This window comes from Equus przewalskii, chromosome 10, assembly GCF_037783145.1.
Source record: "Equus przewalskii isolate Varuska chromosome 10, EquPr2, whole genome shotgun sequence".
In the NCBI taxonomy this organism is placed as follows: Eukaryota; Metazoa; Chordata; class Mammalia; order Perissodactyla; family Equidae; genus Equus; species Equus przewalskii.
In genome coordinates this window covers 46,745,979-46,772,293 of record NC_091840.1, presented here as the reverse complement: position 1 = coordinate 46,772,293, position 26,315 = coordinate 46,745,979, and the positions used below count along the sequence as shown (strand labels likewise).

Below are 26,315 nucleotides of genomic sequence, written 5' to 3'. Positions count from 1 at the left end.
ATTCATATATCTTTCCATATTTCTGAAATTATTTTCACCGGTTAAATTCATAATGGTAATTTGTGTGTGTGTGTGTGTGTCTATGCACCCATAGTAAGGAAATGCAGAGTTAAAAGCAGGTAAATATTCTGCCCTTCTATTTGCCAAAAAATGTGAACTATTTTACAGCTTGATTAGCAGGTTATGTGGATGTTTGTTACCTCACTTGTTGACTTCACTGGGTGTTATAAATAGAACTTTTTATCTTTGATAATTAGATTAAATATTGCATTATTTTTAAATTTGAAGTACTTTGTATAACTGTGGTTGGATATATACTTTTATATATTTATTTACTATTTGTATTTATTCTTTCAAAATCGCCTGTTCATGTTTTGCCTCTTAAGGGGTAGTCTATCTTTATCTTAATGGCTGCTGGAAACTGCATGTCTTTGGATAGTATCTATTTGCCATGTATGCTGCAAATATATTTTTTATTTTCCCATTCATCTTTAACCTTGTTTAGGGTCTCTCTTGCCCAAATTAAGTTTGACATTTTTATAAGGTTTGCCTACTCTGTTTTATGTCGTGCTTTTAAAAAATGATGTTTCTGTCTAAATGCTCTATAAATATTTGTCAGTGATATTTTTCTAGTACTTTTACATTTCTTTTTAAGTCAAATAGTTAATATATAAAGAATTTATTTTTGTGTATGTAACTTTTTCCCTAGTTGATAAAAATTGCCCCAACACCATAAAATGTAAGCTTGATTACATATATAGTGTATGTGACATTGTATACATAATGTTATAGTGGTCAGCAAGATGGCAGAAGAGGAGCTCCTCCACTCATATTTTCCCTCAGCAACAATAATTTGGACAGAAAGTGCCTTTGTGGGAACTTTGTCATCTAGGTAGGAGATTGTGAGACCCTAGTGGAGCCCGAGACCAAGGAGGGCTGTTTGGAGAAGGCAGGCCTGTGCCCAAGTGGTAGACTTGCTGACACTAGTCATGGCTACAGACCTGGAAACAGCCATGTTCCACCATGGACTTAGCTGCAGCCATGTTTTGCCTTGGTTCTGTCGCCAGCAATATCTGCCGAGGGAGATGGCATCTCCCAGCAGGAGTCATACCTGCCCATGCCCCGGTTAACAGATCTGTTAACCTTGACCCTGACTGTGGGTGCTGATATGGCCTGTGACCAGCTCCAACCCCTCTTAGCTCAAGTCCTGCCTGCCTAGGGACAATGCAGGAGGCATGCCCATCCTTGACCCTGAAACAGGCCCTCCAATCTCAGTCCAACTGCAGACACTGAAACAGCCCTATAACTTGGCTCCAGCACCTTGAAGTCATGGGCCAGGGACACACCTGCTTGTCCAAAGACTGCCAGAAGACGCATTCTTCTGTGCCTCCAGAGGTAGACCCACTTACCTCTGTCTAACTGCCAATCTTGAAGTGGCCCTGAAACCTGGCTCCTATGTGATGAAGCCATGGGCTAGGAACAATTCTGTCCACCTAGGGACCTGGAGGAAGACATGCTTCCAGAGGTAGGCCTACCAAACTTGTCTGACTGTGGATCTTGAAAAGACCTATAACCGATATCCAGCTTCATTAAGACATCTCAGCAGTTTCTTGGGACCAGCTCTAGGCATCTTTGCCAGGATGTTAAATCCTGACTTGTGTAAAGAGCTCCCATGTCAATTAACTCTCCCTATTCAGACTTCCATTCTACTCGACTCCTTTGGTCCTCATGATCCACGCCCACATTTCTCCTCCATGAACTGAAGGAGCTTCCAGTTCCTGCCAAGATATATTGGCCAGTGTATTAGTTTCCTATTGCTGCTGTAACAATTTACCACAAACTTAGTGACTGAAATAACAGAAATTTATTCTCTCATGGTTTTAGAGGCCAAAAGTCCAAAATGAGTCCTCCAGGGCTAACTTCAAGATGTCAGCAGGGAAAGCTCTTTGTGGAGGCTCCAGGGAGGATCCATTCCTTGTCTCCTCCAGCTTCTAGTGGCTGCTGGCATTCCCTGGCTTGTGGCCACATCTCTCAAATCTTTGCTTCCGTAGTCACATTGCTCTCTTCTCTTCTGTAACGAAAAATCCCTCAATCTCTTATGAAAACTCTTGTGATTACGTTTAGGGCCCCGTTGGATAATCCAGGATAGTCTCAGTGAAGACGCCTGACAATCACATATACAAAGTCTTTTTTTACCACATAAAGTTGATTTCAGGGATTAGGATCCTGGTATCTTTGGGGGTCGTCATTCAGTGCACCATAGCCAGGAATAGGAATTCTTCTCAGTGAGAAAAGTATTTCCTCTTGGATCATAGATGGGATTTCCTTTCTCAGAATCTGCTGAGACCTAACTCTAGTTATTCTGGAGGCACTCAGGAGAAGAGGGGGAAATTCTTGAGGAAAACAAGAACCATCTTATGAGGCATCTGCTTCCTATGAGGTCTTTGCATGGTCTTCAGCTAAAAGGAGATGGATCTCCTCAAGCAAGGGGGTAGTGTTGCTTTTCCAGCTAAATGGTTTCGGGAGAGACTGGGGTTCAAAATTCTCATGGTCAGCCTCTCAAACATCCCCATCCCAGGACTCAAGGTCTTACTCCTTCTGTCCAGTGCCCTGGATTTAGCATAGGGGAACCAACTAAGCTACACATGCAGCCTCCCTTGTAGTTCAGCCACCCTCACAATTAGGTCCTAGGCCTGATTTTCAGCATCGTCTGCCTTGTAGCTGCAGAAGATTAATGTCTCATAAAATGTTGCCTTGGAAATTTTCTGGCTTTCACAACATACCCTGAATTTATAGTTGGCTAACCTGGGTTCAGCATTTTGTTTCTTCAAGGCTTCCAAGAAAGTTAACAAAAGCCATCCTTTAGTCTTGAAACTCCACAATTCTTATAATTACCATGATTCTCACAATTTTAATGTGCTAGAGCTCACGTATAACCCAGTATTTCTCCTTCTACCCACACCTCCTCCCAATCTACCACAAGTGAGTCTTAGTAATTATTCTGGGGGTTATCACCAACCCTACTTACCCCATCAGTTGTGAGTGGTCCAGTACCAGAATTTCATCTGGAAGATATGTTTCCTAGGGCCATTCCCAGCACCAGCTGTCTTAGTTGGGTTCCTGTCAAAGGAGAGCCTGAGACAGGTTGTGTGTAGGAGGTTTAATTTGGAAGTCATCTCAGGGAGTAAGAGGTAATTTATTCATGAGGTGGTCCCAGGGAGCAAGACCAAAGTTATGAAGAGAGTGAGACAAAGAAGGAAGAAGTATCCCTGGGGAGGGGTCATTACCAAATTCCCCACTATGGAAAGCAGAGACTTGATTATGCGAGGGCATATAGAATGACTCCCAGAATTGTCTGAAGAGATGGTGGGGCATTTATCCATTGGTTTCTATCTCCTGCTGTCAAGTTACCCTCAGCACTCTGAGCTCCACATGTGCTCAGACCTAATGAGCCCCACGTTGGTCACGACCTCAGAGGATCCCAAGGAAGTGGCTACACCGTCAGCTTTCAATGAACAAAATCCTGCAGGGAATTGTCTAATCCAGTCATGACTGAAATCAGTAGAAAGGTTGAGCAAGATGTGAGTCAGAACATCGGCCATGTCTGCTACCATCTACTTCATAGGATTCTTGCAAGGACTGATGGGGATTCCAGGCTTGTAAAGGTCTTAGTACATTACCATGTATGTAACAAGCACGCCTAAATGTTATCAACTGATATGTTGTACATTGTTGAAACTCTACTAGCAGCTTAGTGAATCTTACTTCATCAATAATCCCCACAGCAATGCTCTGTGGCAGAGGATATGTTCATTTCACAGATGGGACACTGAGGCCCAAAAGGGTGCAGCAGTTTGCCCAAAGTCAAACGACTAATAGAAGACAGAAGATCAGGTCTGTCTACAGTGCTTTTCCTACTAGGCTTATTGGTGGGAAGAGAGAGAATAGTCTTTCCTGGGGACGGGGTGTTGGATGTGCAATCATTGGTGGGTGTAAGAGTCAGAGGAGTGCACTACTCAACCTTCCCACATCTTCTTTTTATTAACCTGTGACCTTCACCAGGGCTTTCATCTTCTAAGGGTCTGGCCTTGACAATCGTATTGGTAGGCAGCTTCCCAGGAGTCCTTCTGGCTCAATAAAGTCTTCTACCACCACTACAAGAATCATTATAGAAACCCCAAGACACAGTCCCAGTGGCCCCACTAACAAGGCCCTGGGGGGAAAGCACCACATTCCTGAGGACTCATTAGGAAACTGGGTTTGAGGAAAGCTTCTCCCTCTTGCCTCTCTTCTGGTGCCTCCTCCTCATCCCCAGGTCCAAGGCAAGTCTGGAAATTAGCTTGTTTCTGCTCAAAGCCCATGCTTAGGGCTAACATCTGGGAAAGAAAACTGCTCCTTTAGGAAACCTATATCTAGTCTCAATTACATCCCTGGCTTCCTTGGTGACTTTGAGGATATGGACAAGGCCGTAGACCTCAGGGACCCCACCATTCAGTGGAATTTATATCACTACTTGCTATAAAACCAGGGCTAGAGGTAAAGCCTTTCTTTAGAAAGTCTAAATACCAGAAAATGTAGGACATTGTTGCCATATTAATGGAGAGCTCAAGTTGTTTCCAAAAAACTTGTCTCTCTCTCTAGCTGACGCCTGTTATGTGGGTAGACCAATTTCTGGCTTCCCAGGGTATAACACTGTAATGAAGATAGCTCTATGATAGAGAAGATATCAGCTTGTTTTTCCTCTAACAGCCCGTTACTTGCTTTATGGGTGGATAACTGGGTCTGCATAACTCCTCATCTCCTTTCCTGAAGAAACCTCACTGGCTTCTATGTCCATGCCAAGGTGAGTATGCTCAGGGGTCCTTCCTCTGCTCTTACAAGACAGAGACAGGGCTCTGTTGCCATCAGCTCAAACCTGACTTTACACATGGTGCAGCTGATGCCCCTGAAGAGGGAAGATGTTTTAGGGGAAGATCTTGGGTGATAACCCAGAAGTCTTGGCTCTTTTTCTGGGCCCTTTTACCCATGCCCCTCTTTCCTGGAGGAAGTGCACTCTCTGTTACTCTTAGAAGAGGGTATGAAGGGAATCGCTGAGTCCAGTTCACTGCCTAGGACTCACTTCATCAGGCATCGTAGAACTTTCACTCCAGTCAGAGGTCTTGTTGACCCTTTTCATCACTGGAAGCATGCAGGGATGGGATGGAGTTCCAGAGTAGGGGGCTGTCATAGCTCAGCAGGAGAACTCTACACTCAGTAGGACTGTATTGCAGGAGGACTCCTCATGATGGATGTGATGTCCATCAGACACTGGATGTCTCTGGATGATTGGAGGTCATCCCAGAATCCTAGTGATTTTCAGCAACCTGCAACTCTGGCCATGTGAGGGTTGACAGTAGTCGTTGTGTTGTTGTTCTGTCCCTGGCTCTAACTCACTTGTCTGGAAGGTGTACTCCTCCTAAGGGCCTTGTTCTTTTGACTGGTTTACATGAAAATAAATAGGTCAGTGTGTGGGTTGATACATTACCTGCTAGTCCCATCAAAACCAAGGAAAGAAGTAGCCCCTGCCGCAAACTTGCACTCCGCACTTGGCCTGCCTCCTCCCCTAAGTCATACTACTCCATAAAGGTCTGGCCCAACTCCAGTATGTCCAGAGAGTCTTCCATGACAACTCTAGCTCATCCTGAAGCTCCCTTTTTCTCAACTCCTGTGAACATTTTCCCATTCATTTGTTTATTTAAGAAATATTGAGTACCTTCTATGTGTGACGTATTATGGTAAGTGTTGCTGTGGAAAACTGAATCAAACATGTATCCTGTCCTCAAGTCACTTACAGAGAAGTAGGGGAGATATGCTGTATAGAGAAATGACTTAGCTAGAAGGTGAACAGTAATAAGTTCCATGAAATTATGCATGGTGGGAATTTAGGAGAGAGAGACAGAGATCTTTTTGAGATGGGCAAGTTTCTAGGAAGGATTCCTTCATCAGCCAGGATTTGAGTCAAGTCTTGAAATACTTGGACATGTGGCATTGGAGCAAAGCCATTGCAGTTAGAGAAAACAGCATGAGCAAAGAGGTAGAAAGTCCCAGGATCACAATCTAATGCTTGTGTCAAAAGGGAAAATGGAGAGTAGTTAATTGTTCTTTAATATAATATATGTAAAGAGCATTATTGACCCATTGATTTGTCAATTTGCAAAGAATTTATCTATTATCAATTTCATCAGTGATGATCAGGCCTAAGCATGACCCTACTAGCCCCCATTCACCAATCATGTGATCTTAGCATTTTAAGGATATCTTACAGTTACCACATCCAACTTTTCATCCATGTGAGCTCAAGTCCTCAATGCTCATCCCCTTTTCTTAGAGTTACCGAACTCCAATTGCTCTGATTCTAGTGTGTTCTACACAAGGGAATAACAGTACTCTTAGTGAAGCTCTAGCTCAGCTTATTCCATGGGCAACAGAGAGACATTGATACTTTTTGCTCAGGAACCTATTACAAGATCTGAAAGACTTATCTCAATCTTGTCCTCCACATATGTACCTGCTTCTTTTGAGGACTTCTTCTTAGAGCTATTGGTCAATCTACTGCTCATGAGTCAAGGACAAGTAGAAAGTGACTGCGCAATGGAGGAAACTAACTGCATCTTGCAGCAACCAGCCTAAAGGTATACTTACAATGTTGATTTCAGAGGCAGGTAGTAGATACTATAAAGAAAATAAACAATTTTCAATTAATCTGTTACTCAAAGTCTAGGGTAAGGGCTTAATTAACAGGAACACTAGCTACTTATTGACCAAGGGATTTTGAATTTATACTTCAGAGTATGTCCCTCACCTTGGAGAAATTTACTTGGCTGGACTGTCTGATACCCACAATCATGATTATCTTTTCTCTGATTCTTGCTATAACTTTGCTTAATCTTCAATATTTCTAGAGGCCTTGAAATCTAGGTTATGTTTTCAAAACCTTTTTAGTTTCACTGGAAATATCATTAATTTTTCTATTTTTAAATCTGCTTATTGGTTTGAGCTTATCCCTCAGAGTAAAATGGAGAAATTCCATCTGAATCTCACCACATTCAAGAGAAAGTCTGCCTTTATCTTATTTCCCAAGCATTCTGACCCTTTAAACTAAGAGAGGATGAGAGTAATGAGGTGGTGGTAGCAGTGGACACCTCATCTGAAAGCAGAGTAGTGACACTGAGGTGATTGAGGAGGTCAGTGAGTGACGTGTGGCTTGGGGAGTGGGGAAATCATCACCTGGACAGCTGGGAACTTCCCTGGGGCTTTGAACATAGGTAGGTTACAACAATTATATTGACTAAATAAATTGAATGGACTGATACCTCCACTCTTGTGACATTTCCTTACAGGGACTCATGGATCTGGAAGCTAGGAGAAACAGGACAGCTGTTACTGAGTTCATTCTATTGGGCCTAGTGGAAACAGAAAAGTTGCAGTCCGTGGTCTTTGTACTCTTCCTCATTGCCTACCTGGTCACAGTTGGGGGAAACCTCAGTATCCTGGCAGCCATCTTGGTGGAGCCCAAACTTCATACCCCTATGTACTTCTTCCTGGGGAACCTGTCAGCTCTGGATGTTGGATGTATCACTGTCACTGTTCCTGCAATGTTAAGTCGTCTCCTGTCCCACAAACGTAGAATTTCCTATGAAGCCTGCCTCACACAGCTCTTCTTCTTTCACCTCCTTGCTGGGATGGATTGCTTCCTATTGACAGCCATGGCCTACGACCGATTCCTGGCCATCTGCCAACCGCTCACCTATAGCACCCACATGAGCCAGGCGGTCCAGTTGATATTGGTGGCTGTGTCCTGGGCTTTTGCCTTCACCAATGCACTGACCCACACTATTGCCCTAACTACCCTCAACTTCTGTGGTCCCAATGAGGTCAATCACTTCTATTGTGACCTCCCACAGCTCTTCCAGCTCTCCTGCTCCAGCACCCAACTCAATGAGCTGCTGCTCTTTGCTGTGGGTTTCATAATGGCAGGTGCACCTGTGGTTCTCATCATCACCTCCTACATCCACGTGGCAGCGGCAGTTCTACAGATCCATTCAGTGGAGGGCAAGAAGAAGGCCTTCTCCACATGTGGCTCCCACCTCACTGTAGTTTGCCTCTTCTTTGGGACTGGTATCTTTAACTACATGCGTCTGGGTTCAGAGGAGGCTTCAGACAAGGATAAAGGGGTTGGTGTTTTCAACACAGTTATCAACCCCATGCTGAACCCACTTATCTACAGTCTTAGAAACCCTGATGTCCAGGGTGCCCTGTGGAGGGTACTTGTGGGTAAGCGCTCACTGACCTGAGAAGTGATAGGGTGCCTCCTTTTCTGATTTGAGGAAAATTTCCCGTGAAGGCAGTAACTATTCTCCTGTTGCCTGAAGAGTTGTGTGATGTGCTTGTCCCATAAGGAAACCCTCCATAATTCATTCAATTATTCATACAATAAATATTTATTAAATTGCCTCATGATCCAGACATGCTTCTAGGGCACAGGTGAAAAAAGAGACAAAAGTCTCTGCACATGTCAACTCACACTCTAATGGAGGGACAAAAAAAAAATGAAATAAATAGCATCCTGTATGGAATATCACATAGTGATAAGAGCTACAAAGACAAACAAGTAAGACAGGGAGATACAAAGTCAGGGTCTGCATGTGAAGTTGCCACATTGTTTTGATCATGCTCACTTTCCAGGTAGATTTGAAGCCTTGGAAGCCCAGGAGTTCTGGGAAGCAATGTCCTACAGGGAAGTGCTAGTTGGGTAATCACAGCCTACGTTACTGAGAATATCACTGTGAAATTTTCTTCTGGTGTGGACTTGAGATTCTCTCTAGATCAGAACGCAGAAAGCTGTTTCAAACCACTGACTCAATCCCAAGGATTATTCTATTTTACTGTTTGCCTTTCACCTCCAAGAAAATCAGTTCCTTTTCTTCACTACCACACAAGGATCCCATAGGATGTTTAGGGGACAGGTAGGGTCTAGAGAGGGAAAGAGCCCACTAAATAAAAACTACTTTAGTGCATACATGACATATCCTCAGGTCACAAAAGGAAAGTTCCACCTCCATCCCCTGCATGTCTTTCTTTCCTGTTGAATAAGTTACCTTGCTCATATTTATGATCAAGCCTTTGAAAGAATAAATATTTATACTCCAACCGGGTCCTTAGCATTTTCAATGTAGAATGTCCAATATAACCTTCTCCTCCAAAGTCTTACTTTTCTCTCCCAAACCTCCTAGTTCAGAAAATATCCATAAATGAAGTCTTTGGGAGTGATGCCTCTTTATAAATTCATTTTATTAGTACATCAGAACAACTCTGTCCCAGAGAATTTCCATGTCTTGATGTTTATCCAGGCTTCAGCACATCCATTGCCAATTTGTATCTTTTTTCCAGCCTCCCTTGGAAGGCTACTAACCTTGTCCAGGCAATTCTACTGTCCCTCTCCTGTATCATTCCTGAAACTGTCCCATGGCTACACCTGGAGCCTGGCTTCTCTGTGATGTCTTCTTGAAGCCAAGGAACTTGAGGGAAGGGCTGAGATGAAGACGGAAGGAAAAGATATGAGAGAGGGAGATGGGTCAGGATTGGGAGTGGAGGAATGAAGAAATAATACGAGGACTTAGGGATGGATGGGATCGGAGGTGAGCAAGAGAGGTGAGAAGGAAAGGCAGAAATTATGGAAAGGACACAAGAGAATGGGAGAGGAGAAAGGATGAGAGAATTAGGAGTATCAAGCTAGATGGCTCAGGAATGCTGATGCGGTCGATGAGAAAAAGAGGAGTGAGTGAGGAGTGAGTGAGAGGTGAAAAAGAAGGATGAGGAGTGAGGAGGAAAAGAAGAATGAATATTTCTTCTTTTCATTCTCCATCAAGAATAAATATGAATGGGAGATGAGAATAAAATTCGTACTATAGAATCACTTCCTATTAGTCTGTGGCCATATAATAACTAACACCTTTGATGTTACAGTTGGGCCCCAGCCTTATTAGAAGGAAAAAAAGTTTAAGCTTTGCTGAAGGCATAATAAGGTAAAGTAGTCTGTATACTCCTCTTTTCCTTCCTCTGGCTAGGACAGGATCCTAGAAGGACAGAGAGTAGAACTGACAGATGGGGGAGAGGGACAGAAGATGCATCTGCTAATGATCATCCATAATGCCACTGGTCCATCAAAGTCATCAGCCTCCCTGCCTTTGGGGGCAGTGCTTGCCAATACAGTCTAAAGAACAAAGAAGTATGTCTCTTTCCTGATACTCTTGGGTTTCCAGACACTTCCAGGTTAAAGAGAATAAGCTTCCCTTAAAGGGCAAAATTCTTGTGAATGAAAATCAGGAACGTAGATTGCAACTACTGCTCTGTGACCTTAGAAATTTCCTTTCTATGTTTGGGCTTATTTTGAACTATACCATAAGGAACTGGGACAAGATCATCTCTCCACAGTTGTTCACTTTTAATGACCTTTGATTACAATAGTCTGGATGAACTTTTTCCTGGGGCTGAGCAAAAAACATTTTGAGAGCATCACCACCACCATTTCAACCACTCCATTTACCCCATGAGCGTTTAACATTGTCCCAATTAATCTTATCTGCTACCCCAGGAGATCCCCAGACCTTGGCCTTCCCTCCTCCTAAGCATTCATACCAAACCCTTAAGGATTTTTTCCTTGGAAATCGTTCCTGTGTCCTGTTTATCCTCCCAGACTGAAGGGCTTCTTTAACAAGTAGGCAAGCTGTAATCCCTTTGGGATTTCTGTCCTCAAATTTAAATACCTTTATTTTAAAATTATTTAGAAATGTTATATCTGATATCAGAAATATTCAAGCAATATTATTTTGTCAAGCAGAAAATAAAAATACAAATGTCCCTTCACAGCACCAAAAATACCATTATTGAGAGTTACCCTCTCTTAAGGATTTTATACTTATTTTTCCAGAGATTTGACACATATATGATATGCATATTTCACATCACTAGAACTATTACTGTTCTGTTTTATGTTTTATTTTTCTATGCATTATGCAATATAATCTTTTACATGAAAGGCTAAAATCATACTTTGTTTTAATGTTTGTACAGTATATCATTGTACACATAAACAATAATTTATTTAATCAACCTTCTATTTAAATAATTTGGCTTCTTTTCAATTGTTTTGCAATAACAAACAATGCTCAGATGAATATCTTTACAGAAGAATCTTTCCAGATTTCTGTAATTATTTACCTAGGGTCTATTCCTAAGAATAACTTTATCAAATTAAAGGAAATAAAAATATAAATTTTGATATAGATGTTCACACACGCATATATATTATCCTCTTACTTTCCACAGCTTTGGCGCAAACTTGTATATCCAGTAGGTTGTGGTAGTGGCTGTTAACCTACATCCCTGCTATCAAGTGTTATTATAAATAAAGGTCTTTAATTTTTACCATCTGAAGATTGAGAAAGGGCAATATTTTTATTTCAATTTTTATTTTACTTAACACTGCAATTAGATATCCTTTCACATATTTATTGGTCAATTGTATTTTTCCTTTTGGAATTGCATTTTGACAATTTTCGCTCTCTTTTCCATTAGACTGTTTGTTTGTTAGGAACTCAATTGTTGTGGATATCAGCTTTCTTTCATGTAGGTTGCAAATACTTTCTCTAACTTGCCATTTGTCTTTTAATTTAATGCATGTTTTGCCAAATAGACATGTGCCATTTTTAGGTGGTCAGATCTGTTTGCCCCCTCTTATAATGCTTTTTGACTTTGTGTCTTACTTTGAGTAGAAAAGACTTTTCCATCTGTATCAGGAAAGACAGGCCAGGCCATGTTGCGCTAACAAACAGCCCCTAAAATCTCAGTGTTTAACAACAGCAAAGGTTAATTTCATATTCACATGGCCTCAATTACTTAAGAGCTGGATCTAAGAAGAGCTGTGTTTTATATTGTTCATCTTTTTTCTTATTGTGAGGACAAGAGGAATGACTTCCAAGCTCTTTACATGTCAGAGTGGAAACCAGGAGTCTACATTTTATTTTATTTGACAATTGCTTGTGGTGAACATTTATAGTCTTTCTGACTCTCTTTACCCCTTTCTAACAGCTGCCAATTTCCATTTGGCGTCGTGGCGGTTCTGCCTCCATGGCTTCAGAGTGGAGTTGTCAGCATATCTAACTGGCCTGGCCACAGTGATGGTTCTATGTGGGTGTGTGACCTGTTACTTTAATGAGATTCTTTATACTAGCATTTCCCAGCTGAGTTTCCATGACAGAATTAAGCCATACACAAAATGATTTGAATGACTATTTTCACGCCCATCTATGCCTTAGGTGACGGGTGTGCTGACTTTGGTCCTGCTTTGGACCCTGAAGCAGTCCATAGCCAGGCTCCAGCCCCTCTTAGTCACCAGTCCTGCCCACAGAGCGGCCAAACAGGAGACACACTTGTCTGAACCCTGAGGCAGGCCCTCTGACCTCAGTCTGACAGCAGATCCAGAGACCCTATAACTCAGCTCCAGACTCTCTCAGCTACAGGCTGAATTATTTGTATTATACACACACACACACACACACACACACACACACATCATATATATATGATCTCATTTATAGATGAAATCTAAAAAGTCAAACTTACAGAACCAGAGAGTAGAATGATGGTTTCCATGGGCTGAGGGGTGAGGGAAATGGGGAATGTTGGTCAAAGGGTACAAACTTTCAGTCATAAGAGTAATGAGTTCTGGGGATCTAATGCAGCAGGGTGACTATAGTTAATAATAATGTATTTCATACTTGAGAAATAAAAGCTCTGGACACAAAAAAGTAGGAATAGAGAGAGAGATAGAGGGAGAGAGAGAGAGAGATAGAGATCATAGTCTTTTAATACCTAATCTCAGAAGCTATGCCCATCACTTTTACTATATTCTTTTTTTGGGATGTATAATCAACATATAACACTATATTAGTTTCAAGTGTACAATGTAATGATTTGATATTTATGTATGTTGTGAAATGATCATCAAAAAAGTCTGTAACCATCATAGACCAATTTGTACTAGCTCTATTGCATCCATAACAAAATATCAAAATTGTTTTGCACAGACAATGAGCAAAAACTGCATGTCTTGTAGCTGGAGTATGTTCAGAAGATGGAAACCTTGTCCTCAGATGACCTTGAGCTGCCTAGGAACCAAACGTTCCCTAACTATGGAACTCTGGTGAGAAAGCAGTGCAGGGAAGTGCATAAGAAGCAAGGAGTCCCGTGATTTTTAGCACACTGGACTTGGGAGACCCTTACATTCCCACCATCCAATCAACTTCCTCCAAGCTAGTGTTTTGCATAACTGCTCCCACTCCCAACCCCTTAAAAATCTGTCCTGCTTCAGCCTGGGGAGACAGATTTGAGGTTTGCCTCCTGTCTCCTTGCTGGTTGGCCATGCAATAAAGCTCTTTCTTTTCTCAAAAGCTAAGGCCATAATATTGGCTTGTATGCATGTCAGGCAGCGGGCCATTGCTCAGTAACAATTTCTGCTAAACAAAAAGAGACCACGGTTGTGTAACTACCTACCGGAGGCTCCACAGTGCCCAGTGGAGTGGTGGCCCTTATCGCTGACCCTAAGCAGCTACCTAGACTACTTTGTCTAGAGGCCTGGCTGGTTGGATTCCTGTTTCCCACTGCAGTGCTCCAGGCTCCCCAGTGCTTTCTTCACTTCTGTGAAAAGAAATTGCTTCTGGACCAAGATGTCTCTGGGTGAGTAACCTTAAGAAAGCTATTGTCTCTCTGGTTTGATCCTCTGGAAATACAAGCTTCACCTGCACTCTGGGGAATGCTGGTGGACTGAGTCCCAAATGTTGAGCCTGAACCCAGGATAATTAGAAACAGGATAAAAGGTTCACTCATGAGGTAGTCCTGATAATCCAGCTACTCCTGGAACCTCAGTTTGAATTATAACTTTATGAATCTGGTTCATGTCATATGTAGACTTGTACTGTGTGTTAAGGTTTTGTGTGGTGGTGTTAATTTAAACTGAATTGACTCTTTGGGGGCTGAGTTTCTTGACTATAACAAACTCCCTTATAAAATTAACTTTATGAGGATCTTCTGACTCCAAAGAAAAGAGACACTGTTCCCTTTGATCCTTTGGGACATTCCCAGGTGAGTAGGGATTTTACAGAGGTGTGGGGACATCTGCCTGTGACATGCAATGGCCTCACAAGGATCCCCCTCCCCCCAAAGAATATACTTTACTGAACCTCTTCAGAGGTTGAATTTCATATGGAAAAAATTAGACAAAAGGCAACTTGGCTCCAACAAATGTCCTTACAAGAATGTGGATTCAATCTCTTAGGAATATCTTCTTTCAGATCTCATGAGGAATAAGGTCTGTATTTGAGGAATTGTTTAAACTAGGTATCATTGTTTTGTGCTTGCTAGGATTTGTATTCCTTCCTGTCAAGCTCTGCATTTGGTAGGTGTCTCATATCCTTAAACACATACCCCTAAAGCATACAATGACCATTCAACATAAAGGCCCAGTTCCCGGGACCCCTGAATATTTGCAATTCAGTGTGAAACAATTTCACTCCTCAAACCCAGATCTGTACGCCTAACCAGCAGGAAGTAAATAGAGCAGTGTCACCCCTAATCCCTCAAGAATGAGGAATGGACAAAGAAAAGTGGGGACTAAAACAATCTTGGTACCCATTGACCCATCTGCCCCTCTAAAACATTTTGTAAGCTATTTTTTTTTCAGAGAAGAGCCAGAGAGCATGACAGGGCAATGTCACATGCACAGAACTGCCACTGGTTTGCTCCTCTGTGTCTCTCCTGGAGCCATGCATGTTCCCGTAGGAGCCCAGTGCAGAGAGCATGCGCAGAAGATGGAATCACAGAGCATGCGCAGAAGATGGAAACTTGTCCTCAGATGACCTTGAACTGTGTCAGAACCAAAGTTTCCCTAACTGAGGAACTCAATGTGATGTGAAAGCAGCATGGAAAACCCAATGAGAAGAAGTCCCTTGATTTGTAGCACACTGGACTCGAGATATTTACACTCCCAGCATCCAATCAGATTCTGCCAAGCTAGCATTTTTTGTGACCACTCCCACTCCCAACTCCTTAAAATTCTGTCCCGCTTCAGCTCAGGGAGACAGGTTTAAGCCCTGCTTACTGTTTCCCTGCTGGTCAACCCTGCAGTCAAGCTCTTTCTTCTCTCAAAATCTGGTGCCATGGTATTAGCTTCTATGTGCATTGGGCAGCAAGCCCTTGCTTGGTAACATTTCTCTCTCCCTGCCATGCGAGGACACAGAGGGAAGGTCACCTTCTACAAGACAGAAAGAGAGCTCTCACCAGACCCTGACCATGCTGGCATCCTGATTTCAGCCTTCCAGCATCCATAACTGTAAGAAAATAAATTTCTGTTGCTTAAATCACTCAGTCTGTAGCATTTTATTATGGAGGCCTGAGCCTACTAACACAATCTGTGAGTATTTCCTCATTGGGAATTGTGTTTTTTTCTCCAAGTTTATTGTGGAATAATTGGCAAATATACTTGCATATAATTAAGTGTGCAATGCGATGACTTGATATACATTGTGGAATGATTGTCAAGATCAAGATAATTAGCACATCCACCACCTCACAAAGTTAACTTTTTTTGGTGTGCAGTGAGAACCCTTAGGATATACTCTTAGCAAATTTCAAGTGTACAATACCATATTACTAACTTTAGTCATCAGGATGCACATTAGATTCTCAGATTCTAATCACCTTATAACTGAAAGTTTATACCCTTTGACCTACATTTCTCTATTAATCACTCCGCCCAGTTCCTGGCAACTGCCATTCTATTCTGTTTCTATGAAATAGGCCTTTTGTTTTTGGATTCCACATACAAGTGTTACCATACAGAATTTGTCTTTGTCTGGCTTATTTCACTGAGCATAATGCCATCAAATTCCATTCATGTTGTCACAAGCAGTAGGTATTCCTTCTATATGGATGAATAATATTCCTTTGTGTGTATATATATATATACATTTTCTTTATCCAATGATTCACTGAAAGACACTTAAGTTGTTTCCCTATCTTGGCTATGGTGAATAAGTCTGGAGTGAACATGGGAGTGCAGATGTCTCTTCAAGATAGTGATTTCATTTCCTTCAGATGTAGTCTCAAAAGTGGAATTGCTGGATCATATGGTAGTTCTATTTTTTACTTCTTATGGAACCTCCACACTGTTCTCCATAGTGGCTGCACCAATTCACTTTCCTACTAAGACTGCACAAAAGTTTTCTTTTCTCTACCTCTTCACCAACACTTCCTATTTCTTGCCTTTTTGACAATAGCCATCCTAACAGGTGTGAGGTGATAGCTCATGGTTTTCATTTGCATTTCCCTGATGATTAGTGACGTTGAGCACCTTTTCATGTACCTGTTGGTCATTTGAATGTCTTCTTTAGAAAAATGTCTGTTCAGATCCTTTGCCCATTTTTTAAAGTGGATTATTTGCTGTTTTGTATTTTGTACAAGTTCTTTATATATTTTGGAATTTAACCCCTTATCAGATATATGCTTTGCAAATATTTTCTCCTATTCCATAGGTTGCTTTTTAGTTTATTGATTGCTTCCTTTGCTCAGCAGGCACCTTTTAGTTTGAAGTATCTCCCTTGGCTGAGATTGACATTGGCATAGATTTCAGGGGGTTTTGGTGGCCAAAACTGTGGAGGCCCTGCAGGTGGCAGTGACAGCTAGAGTTATTAGGGTCCTTGATGTGAAGGCTGCTGGCATTCTCCTTCTCTCCTATTTTTCCCTTGGGGGAAAGCTCTAGCCAAGGGGATCCCTCTTGGCACCAGGTCTGGTGTGCTGCAGTCAGAGTGACAGCAGAGCTGGGGTTCTGGGATCAGGTGCACTTGCTGTGGTGATGGCGCTGTTGTCTGAGGTGCAAGCATGTGCAGATCTCCTGTGGATCTGGGGTCTGGTTTTCTGGGCTCACTGAAGTGACTCAGGCTCTGAGGAGAAGGGGAAATGCAGCAGCAATTTGGGCCCAGCTGGCAGGATGCAGCAAAAGCAAGCCCTGGAGATGGCAGGTCAAAGTCCCAACTCGTGCCCCAGGGGGCATGGATCGGAACAGCATCAGTGTGGCCCTGGTGATGGTGGCTCAAAGCCTAACTCAGGACCAAGGTGGTGGGACAGAGAGCTGCAGCAGTGCAGCCTAGTGATGGTGGGTCCATGGAAAGACTGCGGATCGAGGAGCCGGGGCACAGAACAACAGCAGCAGCATGGCCTCTGTGATGGAATGTCAAAGCCCTGACTCAGGACCCAGGGGCTAGTGCACACAGGGCAGTGGCAGTGCTCCCTGGTGATGGCTGGTCAAAGCTTCTACTTAGGACTCAGGATGCACTCACAGAGCAGTGCAGCTTGGCTTGGTGATTGTGGGTCAAAGCTGTGACTTTGGCTCAGGGGGCAGGGTTTAGAGCAGCAGCAGCTCCCTTCCTGTAGATGAGAAGGTGCTGTGGCTTTCTCAGACAGCAGGCACAGTAGTGACTGGGGCCCCTGGAGGCAGGTCTCACTGCAGCAACAGCTCCAGCCAGGGGGAGGAGATGCATTGGCAGGGAATCCTGGCTGCTCCATCAGATGAGTGCAGCATTGGTGAAGACTGTGGGGGCCCTTGGTAGCAAAGTCTGCAAATGTTCACAGGGGTGATGAGGCTTGCTGGGGTTCTCCCACTCTCCTTTTCCCATGGGGTAAAATCCTCAAGGAGATCCCTTTTGGCACTGAGCTGCTCTGGATGAGGCATGGGGCGATGAAGGTAAAATGTTCCCTACATTTTCCATGTGGCCATTTTCAGTTTTCGAGCTCCACAGGATTTCTGCTGCTTCTTTGTTGTAGTCCTGAGCTTTCCTGGAGCTACTTCCATCAGTTTGTAGTTATTTACTTATCGTTTTTATTGTTTTTTGGGGGAGATGAGCATTGAGACCTCTTATCCTTGACATCTTGCTAATGTCACGGCCTCCTGAAATTGTTTTTTGAAGTCCTTTGCTTCTTTTTCCACTTGATTATTAATCTTTTATTGAATTATAAAAACTCTTTATGTCTTGTGGATGTGATCCTTTGGCCATATATTTTGCAAATAATTCCACACAGTTTCCCAATTTCCCAATTTTCTTTCATCTTTGTTTTTGATGTCTTCCAACAATTGAAAGTTCAATTTTGTTAGGCTCTTCAAATATATCATTTTTAATAAACTCATGGGCAATACTCTTTGTTATTGTTTTCCCATGATCTCTGAACAACTTCTAGAGCTCCAATTAAATATGATCTTAATCTACCTTTATCAATTTATGTTCAATATTTCCAACAATCTTCATTTTCCATCTTTTATAAAATCTCTGTGCTACATTCTGGATAAGTTCTTCTAGTCTACATTCTTATCATGTAATTTTCTCCTCTGCTCTGCCCATTCTGCTGCCAAAACTAGTTGACTTTTTAAAGTTATTGTACATTTTATTTATGGAAATTCGATAGATTTTTTTAGAATCTTATTCCAAGTGTCTTTTCATAGTTTTTGTTCTAAAGTTCTAAAGTCTTTATGGGTCTGTTTTATTGTCTCTCTTTTCTACTAGTTTTTTTTTAAAGTTAATTTTTATTGAGTTTATGATAGTTTACAATCTTGTGAAATTTCAGTTGTACATTAGTGTTTGTCAGTCGTGTTGTAGGTGCACTCCTTCACCCTTTGTGCCCACCCACCATCCCCCCTTTCCCCTGGTAGCCACTAATCTGTTCTCTTTGTCCACATGTTTAAATTCCTCATATAAGTGGTGTCATACAGAGATTGTCCTTCTCTATCTGGCTTATTTCACTTAACATAATTCCCTCAAGGTCCGTCCATGTTGTTGTGAATGGGATGATTTTATTTTTTTTATGGCTGAGTAGTATTCCATTGTATATATATATATACCATATCTTCTTCATCCAATCATCAATTCACACACTCAACAAAAAACAAACAACATCAAACAAGGGCAGGAGACGTGAACAGACATTTCTCCCAAGAAGACATATGGATGGCCAATAGGCACATGAAAAGATATTTGTCATCACTGATCATCAGGGAAATGCAAATCAAAACTACACTAAGATATCACCTTACACCCATTAGAATGGCAAAAATAACCAAAACAAAAAGTAACAAATGTTGGAGAGGTTGTGGAGAAAAAGGATCCCTCTACTAGTTTTTAATCATGATGCTGTATTTCTTTGTGTGCCTGCTGTAATGGGCTGAATTGTGTCCTCCAAAAAAGATATACTGACATCCTAACCCCCAATACTTCAAAAAGTGACCTCATGAGGAAATAGGGTCATTGTAGATGTAATTAGTTAAGTTAGGATGAGGTCATACTGCAGTAGAGTAGGCTTCTAATCCAATATGACCAGTGTCCCTGTAAGAACACAGTTGTATGAAGACACAGACACACAGGGAAATTCCACGTGATGAAGAAGGCAGAGATTGGAATTGTGGGGTTTTAATGGAGAAATAGACAACAATACAATAATATTAAGGAATTCTAATGCACCACTTTCAACAATGGACAGATCATCCAGACAGACAATCACCAAAGATACTTTGGACTTGAACCATACTTTAGACCAAGTAGACATAGTAGAACTATACAGACCTTTCCATCCAGCAGCAGCAGAATACACGTTATTCTCAATTGCACATGGAAAATTCTCCAGGACAGATCGTATGATTGGTCACAAGACAAGTCTTAGTAAATTTAAAATGATTGAAATCATACAAAGTGTGTTTTCTGCACACAATGATATGAAACTAGAAATGAATAACAAAAGAAAAGCTGGAAAATTCACAAATATGTGGAAGGTAAATAACACACTTCTGAACAACTGAAGAATCAAATAAGGAATCCAAAGGGAAATCAAAAAAGTATTTGAAACAAACAAAAATGGAAGCACAACATATCAGAATCTATGTGATGCTGCCAAAGCCATTCAACGTGAGAAGTTTATAGCAATAAACACCTACATTAAGAAAAAAATAAAGATATCAAGTAGTAACATAACTTGACACCTCATGAAACTAAAAAAGGAAAACAAATTAAGCTCAAAGTTAGCAAAAGGAAGGAAATAACAAAGAGCAGAGCAGAAATAGACAAAAATAGAAGCAAAACAACAACAACAACAACAAAAGAAAAGGCCAATGAAAGTAAGAGTCAGTTTTTTGAAAAGACAAACGATAAAACAATAAAGATGGGGAGAAAAGGAAAAAGAAACAAGTGAAAATCATTTTAATAGTATACCTATTTAACCCAATATTCCAAATTACTATTATTTCAACATGCAATAAGTATTTTAAAACAATATTGAAATATTTTATAATATTTAAAACCCAGATTGTAATTTGCACTTACAATACATTTTAGTTAGTCTAGTCCATTTTAAGAGTTCTATAGCCACCGTGGCTAGAGGTTAAATATTTGGGGTAGCTCTGGGTTCAGATCCTGACACTGATTGAACAGTCATAAAAGCCCCTATATTTGGATTTTACTGACTCATGGGCAGTGACCAATGGCCTAACCATATGATCAGGTAGTAGGATGACAGAAACCTAGCTTACTAAAGGGATGCCCATATGGGGCATGGCCCTATGGAAATCACTACGGGAATTTGAGGGGTGCTTTATAGTAGGACACATTGATGCCCGTCAGAAGAACTCCTTTCCAGGTTTCAAAAGTGGTTGGAATTATAAGCAGATATCCCCATGTCCATGTCCTCACTTTAGAGGGCCACCTGGATCCATGAAATGAGTGGACATGGGGTACTGCAGCAATGCAGAAATGGGCTGAATCTGGAAGTACTCCTCTTGCACCCAGTGAAGCACAAAATCCCAGTAAGAACTATTCTCTCTGCCAGCATAAGAGACAGAGATGGAAGATGGCTATGTGGCAGATTCTCTGTGGGGAAGGCCCTGATCCTGACTGACAAGTGAGACTGATGCTGGTAGTGCTGGGGAGCTACAAATGGGTCTTAACAGGAATAGACACTGACTCTAGACTAGGCATTGCTTACCTGATGGTAGATGCAAATGCTGAGTGCTATAAAAGAACTGGAAGAGAAGCTATGGTACCATTTTGGATGGCTGACAATTGTTTCTTCAGACCAAGGAACACACTTTTCAGCCTATAACGTCCCACAATGGGCAGAGGGATAGCTTCCTCAGAGTAGTAGTTTGAGAGAGAATTGGAATGGGCAACTAAAATATTGGTTATCTAAAATGGTGGGAGATAGGGGCTGGCCCAGTGGCCGAGTGGTTAAATTTGCGTTCTCCGCTTCTCGACCCAGGGTTTCACCAGTTTGGATCCTGGGTGTGAACATGTCACTGCTCACTAGGCCATGTTGAGGCAGCATCCCACATACCACAACTAGAAGGACCCACAACTAAAATATACAACTATGTACTTGGGGGATTTCGGGAGAAAAAGTAGAAACAAAAAAAAAAAGAAGAAGATTGGCAACAGTTGTTAGCTCAGGTGCCAATCTTTAAAAATAAAACAAAATGGCGGGAGATAAAGCCATGTAGGGTTGGCTTACAGGCCCTCATGAGTGTGTGCTCACACCCAATATGAACATGAATGAGGCTAAAGGAGTATCCCCACTGGATGGTTTTCTGCTTTTCCAGTGGATCTGGGGAATAGGATGTGTGGAAGTCTGCTGGTATGACTATGCAATTCTTGCCAAGGAAGGAGTACACTGGTATAATGACTATACTTTTCTTTCTTTCTCACATTACCTTGATTTTTTTTTCCACCTACTTGAGGCCATGGTCACAGGACCAGTGCCCCAAGTACAAGGCCTGGATGCAAGGATAATTCCTATGCAAGAAACTATAACTACGTTTTTGAATCTTAAGTCAGAATTCCTAAGGCCTGATAGGGTGGACTGTACTTTGACCCCATCTGGCATAGTTGGTTGCATAGTGGTCAGGATACCTCAGTAATTCTGTACCTATGTAACCTTACCTTATTTGAATAGAAGTGGACTGAGGTGTGGGGACTTGCTAGACCAGTACTGCTGCCTGCAATCTGGACCAGCACAGTGGATTAACCTAATGTCCCTTCCAAAGGTGGAAAAGTTAGAGTATAACAGGAGGAATATTGGCTAAAGGTAAGAAAATGAATAAAAGAACCAAGAGAAATCCACTCTTACATTAACACCTTGAAAGAGGCTCAGAGCAAAAGATGATATTGCCTCTTAGCTCAATTATACCAGATGCCTGAAATGGTGAGCCATATATTGCTGACACCAGTTAAGCTTTTGGACCTGATAAGAGTGAATGGAAGCCTGCAGACCTGAGTGGCTTTGCCCTGGGAGATCAAACGTGGTTTCTTGGAGGGGAAGGATATTGGGTTGGATTTTCAAATGCATCCTAATCTGTGAGCAAAATCTCCAAAGTATGAGGTTATGAGGAGATTCTCTTGCTGAAGAGCTTCCCCAGGGCAGCCTTCATGTCCCGGTTTCTCAGACTATAGACGAAAGGATTTAACATTGGGGTCACTGCGATGTACATCACAGTTATCACAGCATCCTTTAGGCTGTAACTAGTCAGAGGGCGGAAATACATACCCATGACTGTCCCATAATACAAAGAAACAACTGTGAGGTGGGAACCACAGGTAGAGAAGGCTTTGAACACACCTTTGGTGGATGGAACCTGTAAGACAGTGGAAAAGACTCGAACATAGGAGATGATGATGCACAGTAATGGCAAGGAGAAAACCCCAACCCCTAGGTACATCATCTTCACATTGAAGCTGATGTCGGAACAGGACAGCTTGAACAAAGAGGCCATGTCACAATAGAAGTTGGCCACTCTCTGGTTTCCACAGAAGGACAGCTGAGCTGTGAGTAGAGTGTGTGGGAGAGCATTGGCATTTCCAACCACCCAGGACCCAACAACTAGTAGGACACAGAACAGTGGGCTCATAATTGTTGTGTAATGAAGCGGGCGGCTGATGGCCACAGCACGATCATATGCCATTGCTGCCAAGATATAGCTATCTATGTTAGCCATGCCAATCATAAAATACATCTGTGTTAGGCATCCTTCAAAGGAGATGGCTTTGGTGTCCAAAAGATGGTTGGTAAGCATCTTAGGGAGTGTTACAGAGGAGAAGAAGATGTCTACCAACGAGAGGTTGGCAAGGAGAAAATACATGGGGTTGTGAAGGCGAATGTCAGAGTGAATGGCCAAGATGATGAGCAGGTTTCCAATCAATGTGATGGGATAAATGAACAGGAAAAGGATGAAGAAGAAATCTTCCTGTTCCTGTTGACCAGTAACTCCTAGGAGGATGAAATCCATGTCAGTGGACTGGTTGTCTTCTCTCATGGACCCTTCAGCAGAAAAGGGGAGAATAAAGTAGAATTATTAGTGAAATGTTATGTGTAATGATCATCCTAAACCACCACTTTGACTAATGAGGCAGCTGTGTCTATACCTGGATTTACTAAATCTAGAGATAATTAATACTTGGGGAAAATCACTGTTGTTCAGTGGGACTAATTGACAATTAACCCTGGACACTCATGTTTTACAAGTGACAATCTTGAATCACAGATGCCCCACCTCCCCAACCCCAGAACCATCACCCAAACTCCTGTAGTTTAATCATTTAATGAATAAAGTTCATTTTCTGCGTGGTAAAAACTTTGTTAGGCATCATAGAAAAATCATAAATATGTGAACAATATAGTTTATTCATATAGGACATAGTCTCTGCTCTCAAGGACCTCAGAACTTAATGGAGAAGCCTGAATCACACACTAATTTTATTACATGTGAAAAGGAAAGGACAGTATTTTGGGGTCTTTGAAAATACACTCTAGTGCAAAGGATGGTCAGTACAAGGAGAACCTTGGATAATTAGAAATGGTCCCACTGACCAAACTCAGAATAAGCCCAGAGCCAGGAGATAACAAGCATCTATGCTGGTATTAGAAGACTGTAAATCACAAAGACCATTGGGGTTAGTTTGTAGCAATACGAGATCAGTGTTTAAAGTAGACATTCACCACCTTCTGGATAAGTTTTGTCTCTATTCAAAACTATTAAATATACGTAATCATAATGTTTTTCTCTAACATCTCACCCAAATCCACTCTTCAACCTTGTCTTCCCTTTCTTTATTCTTTCCTTTGGTGACTCATCCAACTGTATCATGACTTCAACTGCTTCTTAGTGGACTCTCAGGTCTCTATCTGTAGGCTTGATCTGGTTTCTCATATTTCCACATTCAGTCATCTTGGCAACATGTCTGGCCTCATACTCTGCTTATCCCACCTAAGTAGACTGTTATCTTTTTTGAAGAAGAGAACCATATCTTGTTTATTTTTACCTCGCTTACAGAAATTATTGGGAATATTGTTCATTTTTTGCACTAGTAAGTTTGAACTCAACAGTTTGAGCATACCCATGTTTATTTCATGGGTTCCTCACATGTGGGATGCTACCAAGTACTATCACTCATGTTATCCCTCACCTCCACATGTGATCTTATTAATTCTTAATTTTGAATAATTCATACATAAGTTTTGTACTTATTGTCTCAGTGCTTTATCTTTGACTACCATCACTTTCTGCCTGAAATATTGTAAGGTTCTCTTAACTGTTTTGCTATTGGTTCCCTCCTTTCATCCACCTTGACTCTGAAGCATACTAATTGTGGCAGAGACTAATAGCATCTCACTCAAATCCACTTTGATCTCTTCTTCCTGGACACGCAACTAGACTACATTTCCCAGGCTCCCTTGTACTGAGGTTTGGTCATGAGACTGAGTTCTAGCCAATCCATCCATGTGTTGCAATTCTGGGCTTCTTCCAAATTCACTTTCCCCCTGGGCAAGGAGGATGCAAATGGCCAGGAGGTTAAATGGGGTGATGGAGTCACACAGTGGAATGAGCCTGTGTCCTTAGTTCTCTACAACCAGGAGGCCACCAGCACCAAGGACACTCACTAGAACTGTTACATCAGAGAGAAATAAACTTTACTCTGTTTATACACTTGCACATTTTACATTTATTTGTTACTGGGGTCCAAGATATCCTAAGCAATTCACTAATTTTTCTAAAGAGACCTCTACTCAATGATTCAATCTATAATGAGTTTAACCACTAATTTTCAGTGTCTCCTACAGTACTGTTGAGAATGATATGCTAACACGGGGGAAACAGGTAAAATGATCTTTTCCCTAAATATGATGTGCTTCATCTCTGCACCTAAATGAATTTGGTTTTCTCTCTTAAATGCCCTTTCCCATATCATATATACATAGAATCATAATGTCTCAGAGTGAGAGGGGTTCAGTAGAACTGGAGGGCTCACAGACCATGGTTAGCTCATATGGTAGAGATAGATAATATTTTAGAGGTGGGGCTCTTGGCAACATGGCAGACTCAGCAGATGTTGACAGGTCCCATTACTATTAAAACACATAGAAAGTCTATATAAATTGTTAAAGAAAAAGAAAAAACATGTGACAAACCTAAAAGAAAGAAATGGTGTTATGTAGGAATGAGAAAGATAAAGAAAACTCAAGAGCAAGTGTTGTAGCCCAGAGCTGATGCTATGGTGGCTCCCAGGAGATGTGGCCACAGATCCACAGGAAGCAGGGAGTTTATATTTAGTCTTCTGCATAAAGCACTTGAAGCCTTGTCTTATTGTGAAAAGAGCACTAGAAGAATTTTTTTCCATATAATAATTGAAAAGGAAAAATCAAAATAAATAGAATTCAAGAATATGATTGTCTCCAAAGGAATTCCAAGAAACTCTTTAGAAGAAGTAAGAGGTTTCAGCAAGTTTGTCTGATATAAGCCATTGTTAAAAAAATCAATACTGTTGTTATATTTAAGTAAAAATAAATTGTAAAATATAATTTAAGGAATACTTCCTATTCCCTATTGCAAGAGAAATTTAAGGAATCTAGAAATAATTCTAACAAATGAGGTCCAAGACTATTCAAAAATTATGAAACTTTACTGAATGACGAAAGGAATACCTACAAAATATGGAGATAAGGAAAGTTAATGGAGACTCAATATTGTAAAAATGTCAATTCTTCTCCAATTAATTTAGGAATTCATTCCAATCTCAATCAAAACACCATAGGTTTCTTTTAAACATGTAACTTAGTAAACAGATCCAAAAATTTAATAGAAGAACAAAGAACCAAGAAGAGTTAAGACTATTTGAATTAAAAGACAAAGGAGAGAG

The 26,315-nt window shown here is 41.4% G+C and overlaps 1 protein-coding gene and 1 long non-coding RNA gene across 2 annotated transcripts; both read right to left on the bottom strand.

Moving 5' to 3' along the window:
- Positions 1–1,845: 1,845 nt before the first annotated feature.
- LOC139074199 (uncharacterized) lies at positions 1,846–7,886 on the bottom strand. Its single transcript, XR_011523738.1, has 4 exons — positions 7,787–7,886; positions 6,682–6,711; positions 3,029–3,120; positions 1,846–2,071 (listed from the first exon to the last, which is right to left on the bottom strand). It is a non-coding gene; the product is annotated as an uncharacterized lncRNA (long non-coding RNA).
- A 14,618-nt stretch (positions 7,887–22,504) lies between these two features.
- LOC103540237 (olfactory receptor 1A1-like) lies at positions 22,505–23,434 on the bottom strand. Its single transcript, XM_070563757.1, has one exon. The coding sequence runs from the start codon at positions 23,432–23,434 to the stop codon at positions 22,505–22,507; it is 930 nt and encodes a 309-aa protein (XP_070419858.1).
- Between the last annotated feature and the right edge of the window lie 2,881 nt (positions 23,435–26,315).

Bases quoted from the DNA above. Each gene is read 5' to 3' on its own strand.
- LOC103540237 (XM_070563757.1), bottom strand. From the start codon at position 23,434: ATGAGAGAAGACAACCAGTCCACTGACATGGATTTCATCCTCCTAGGA.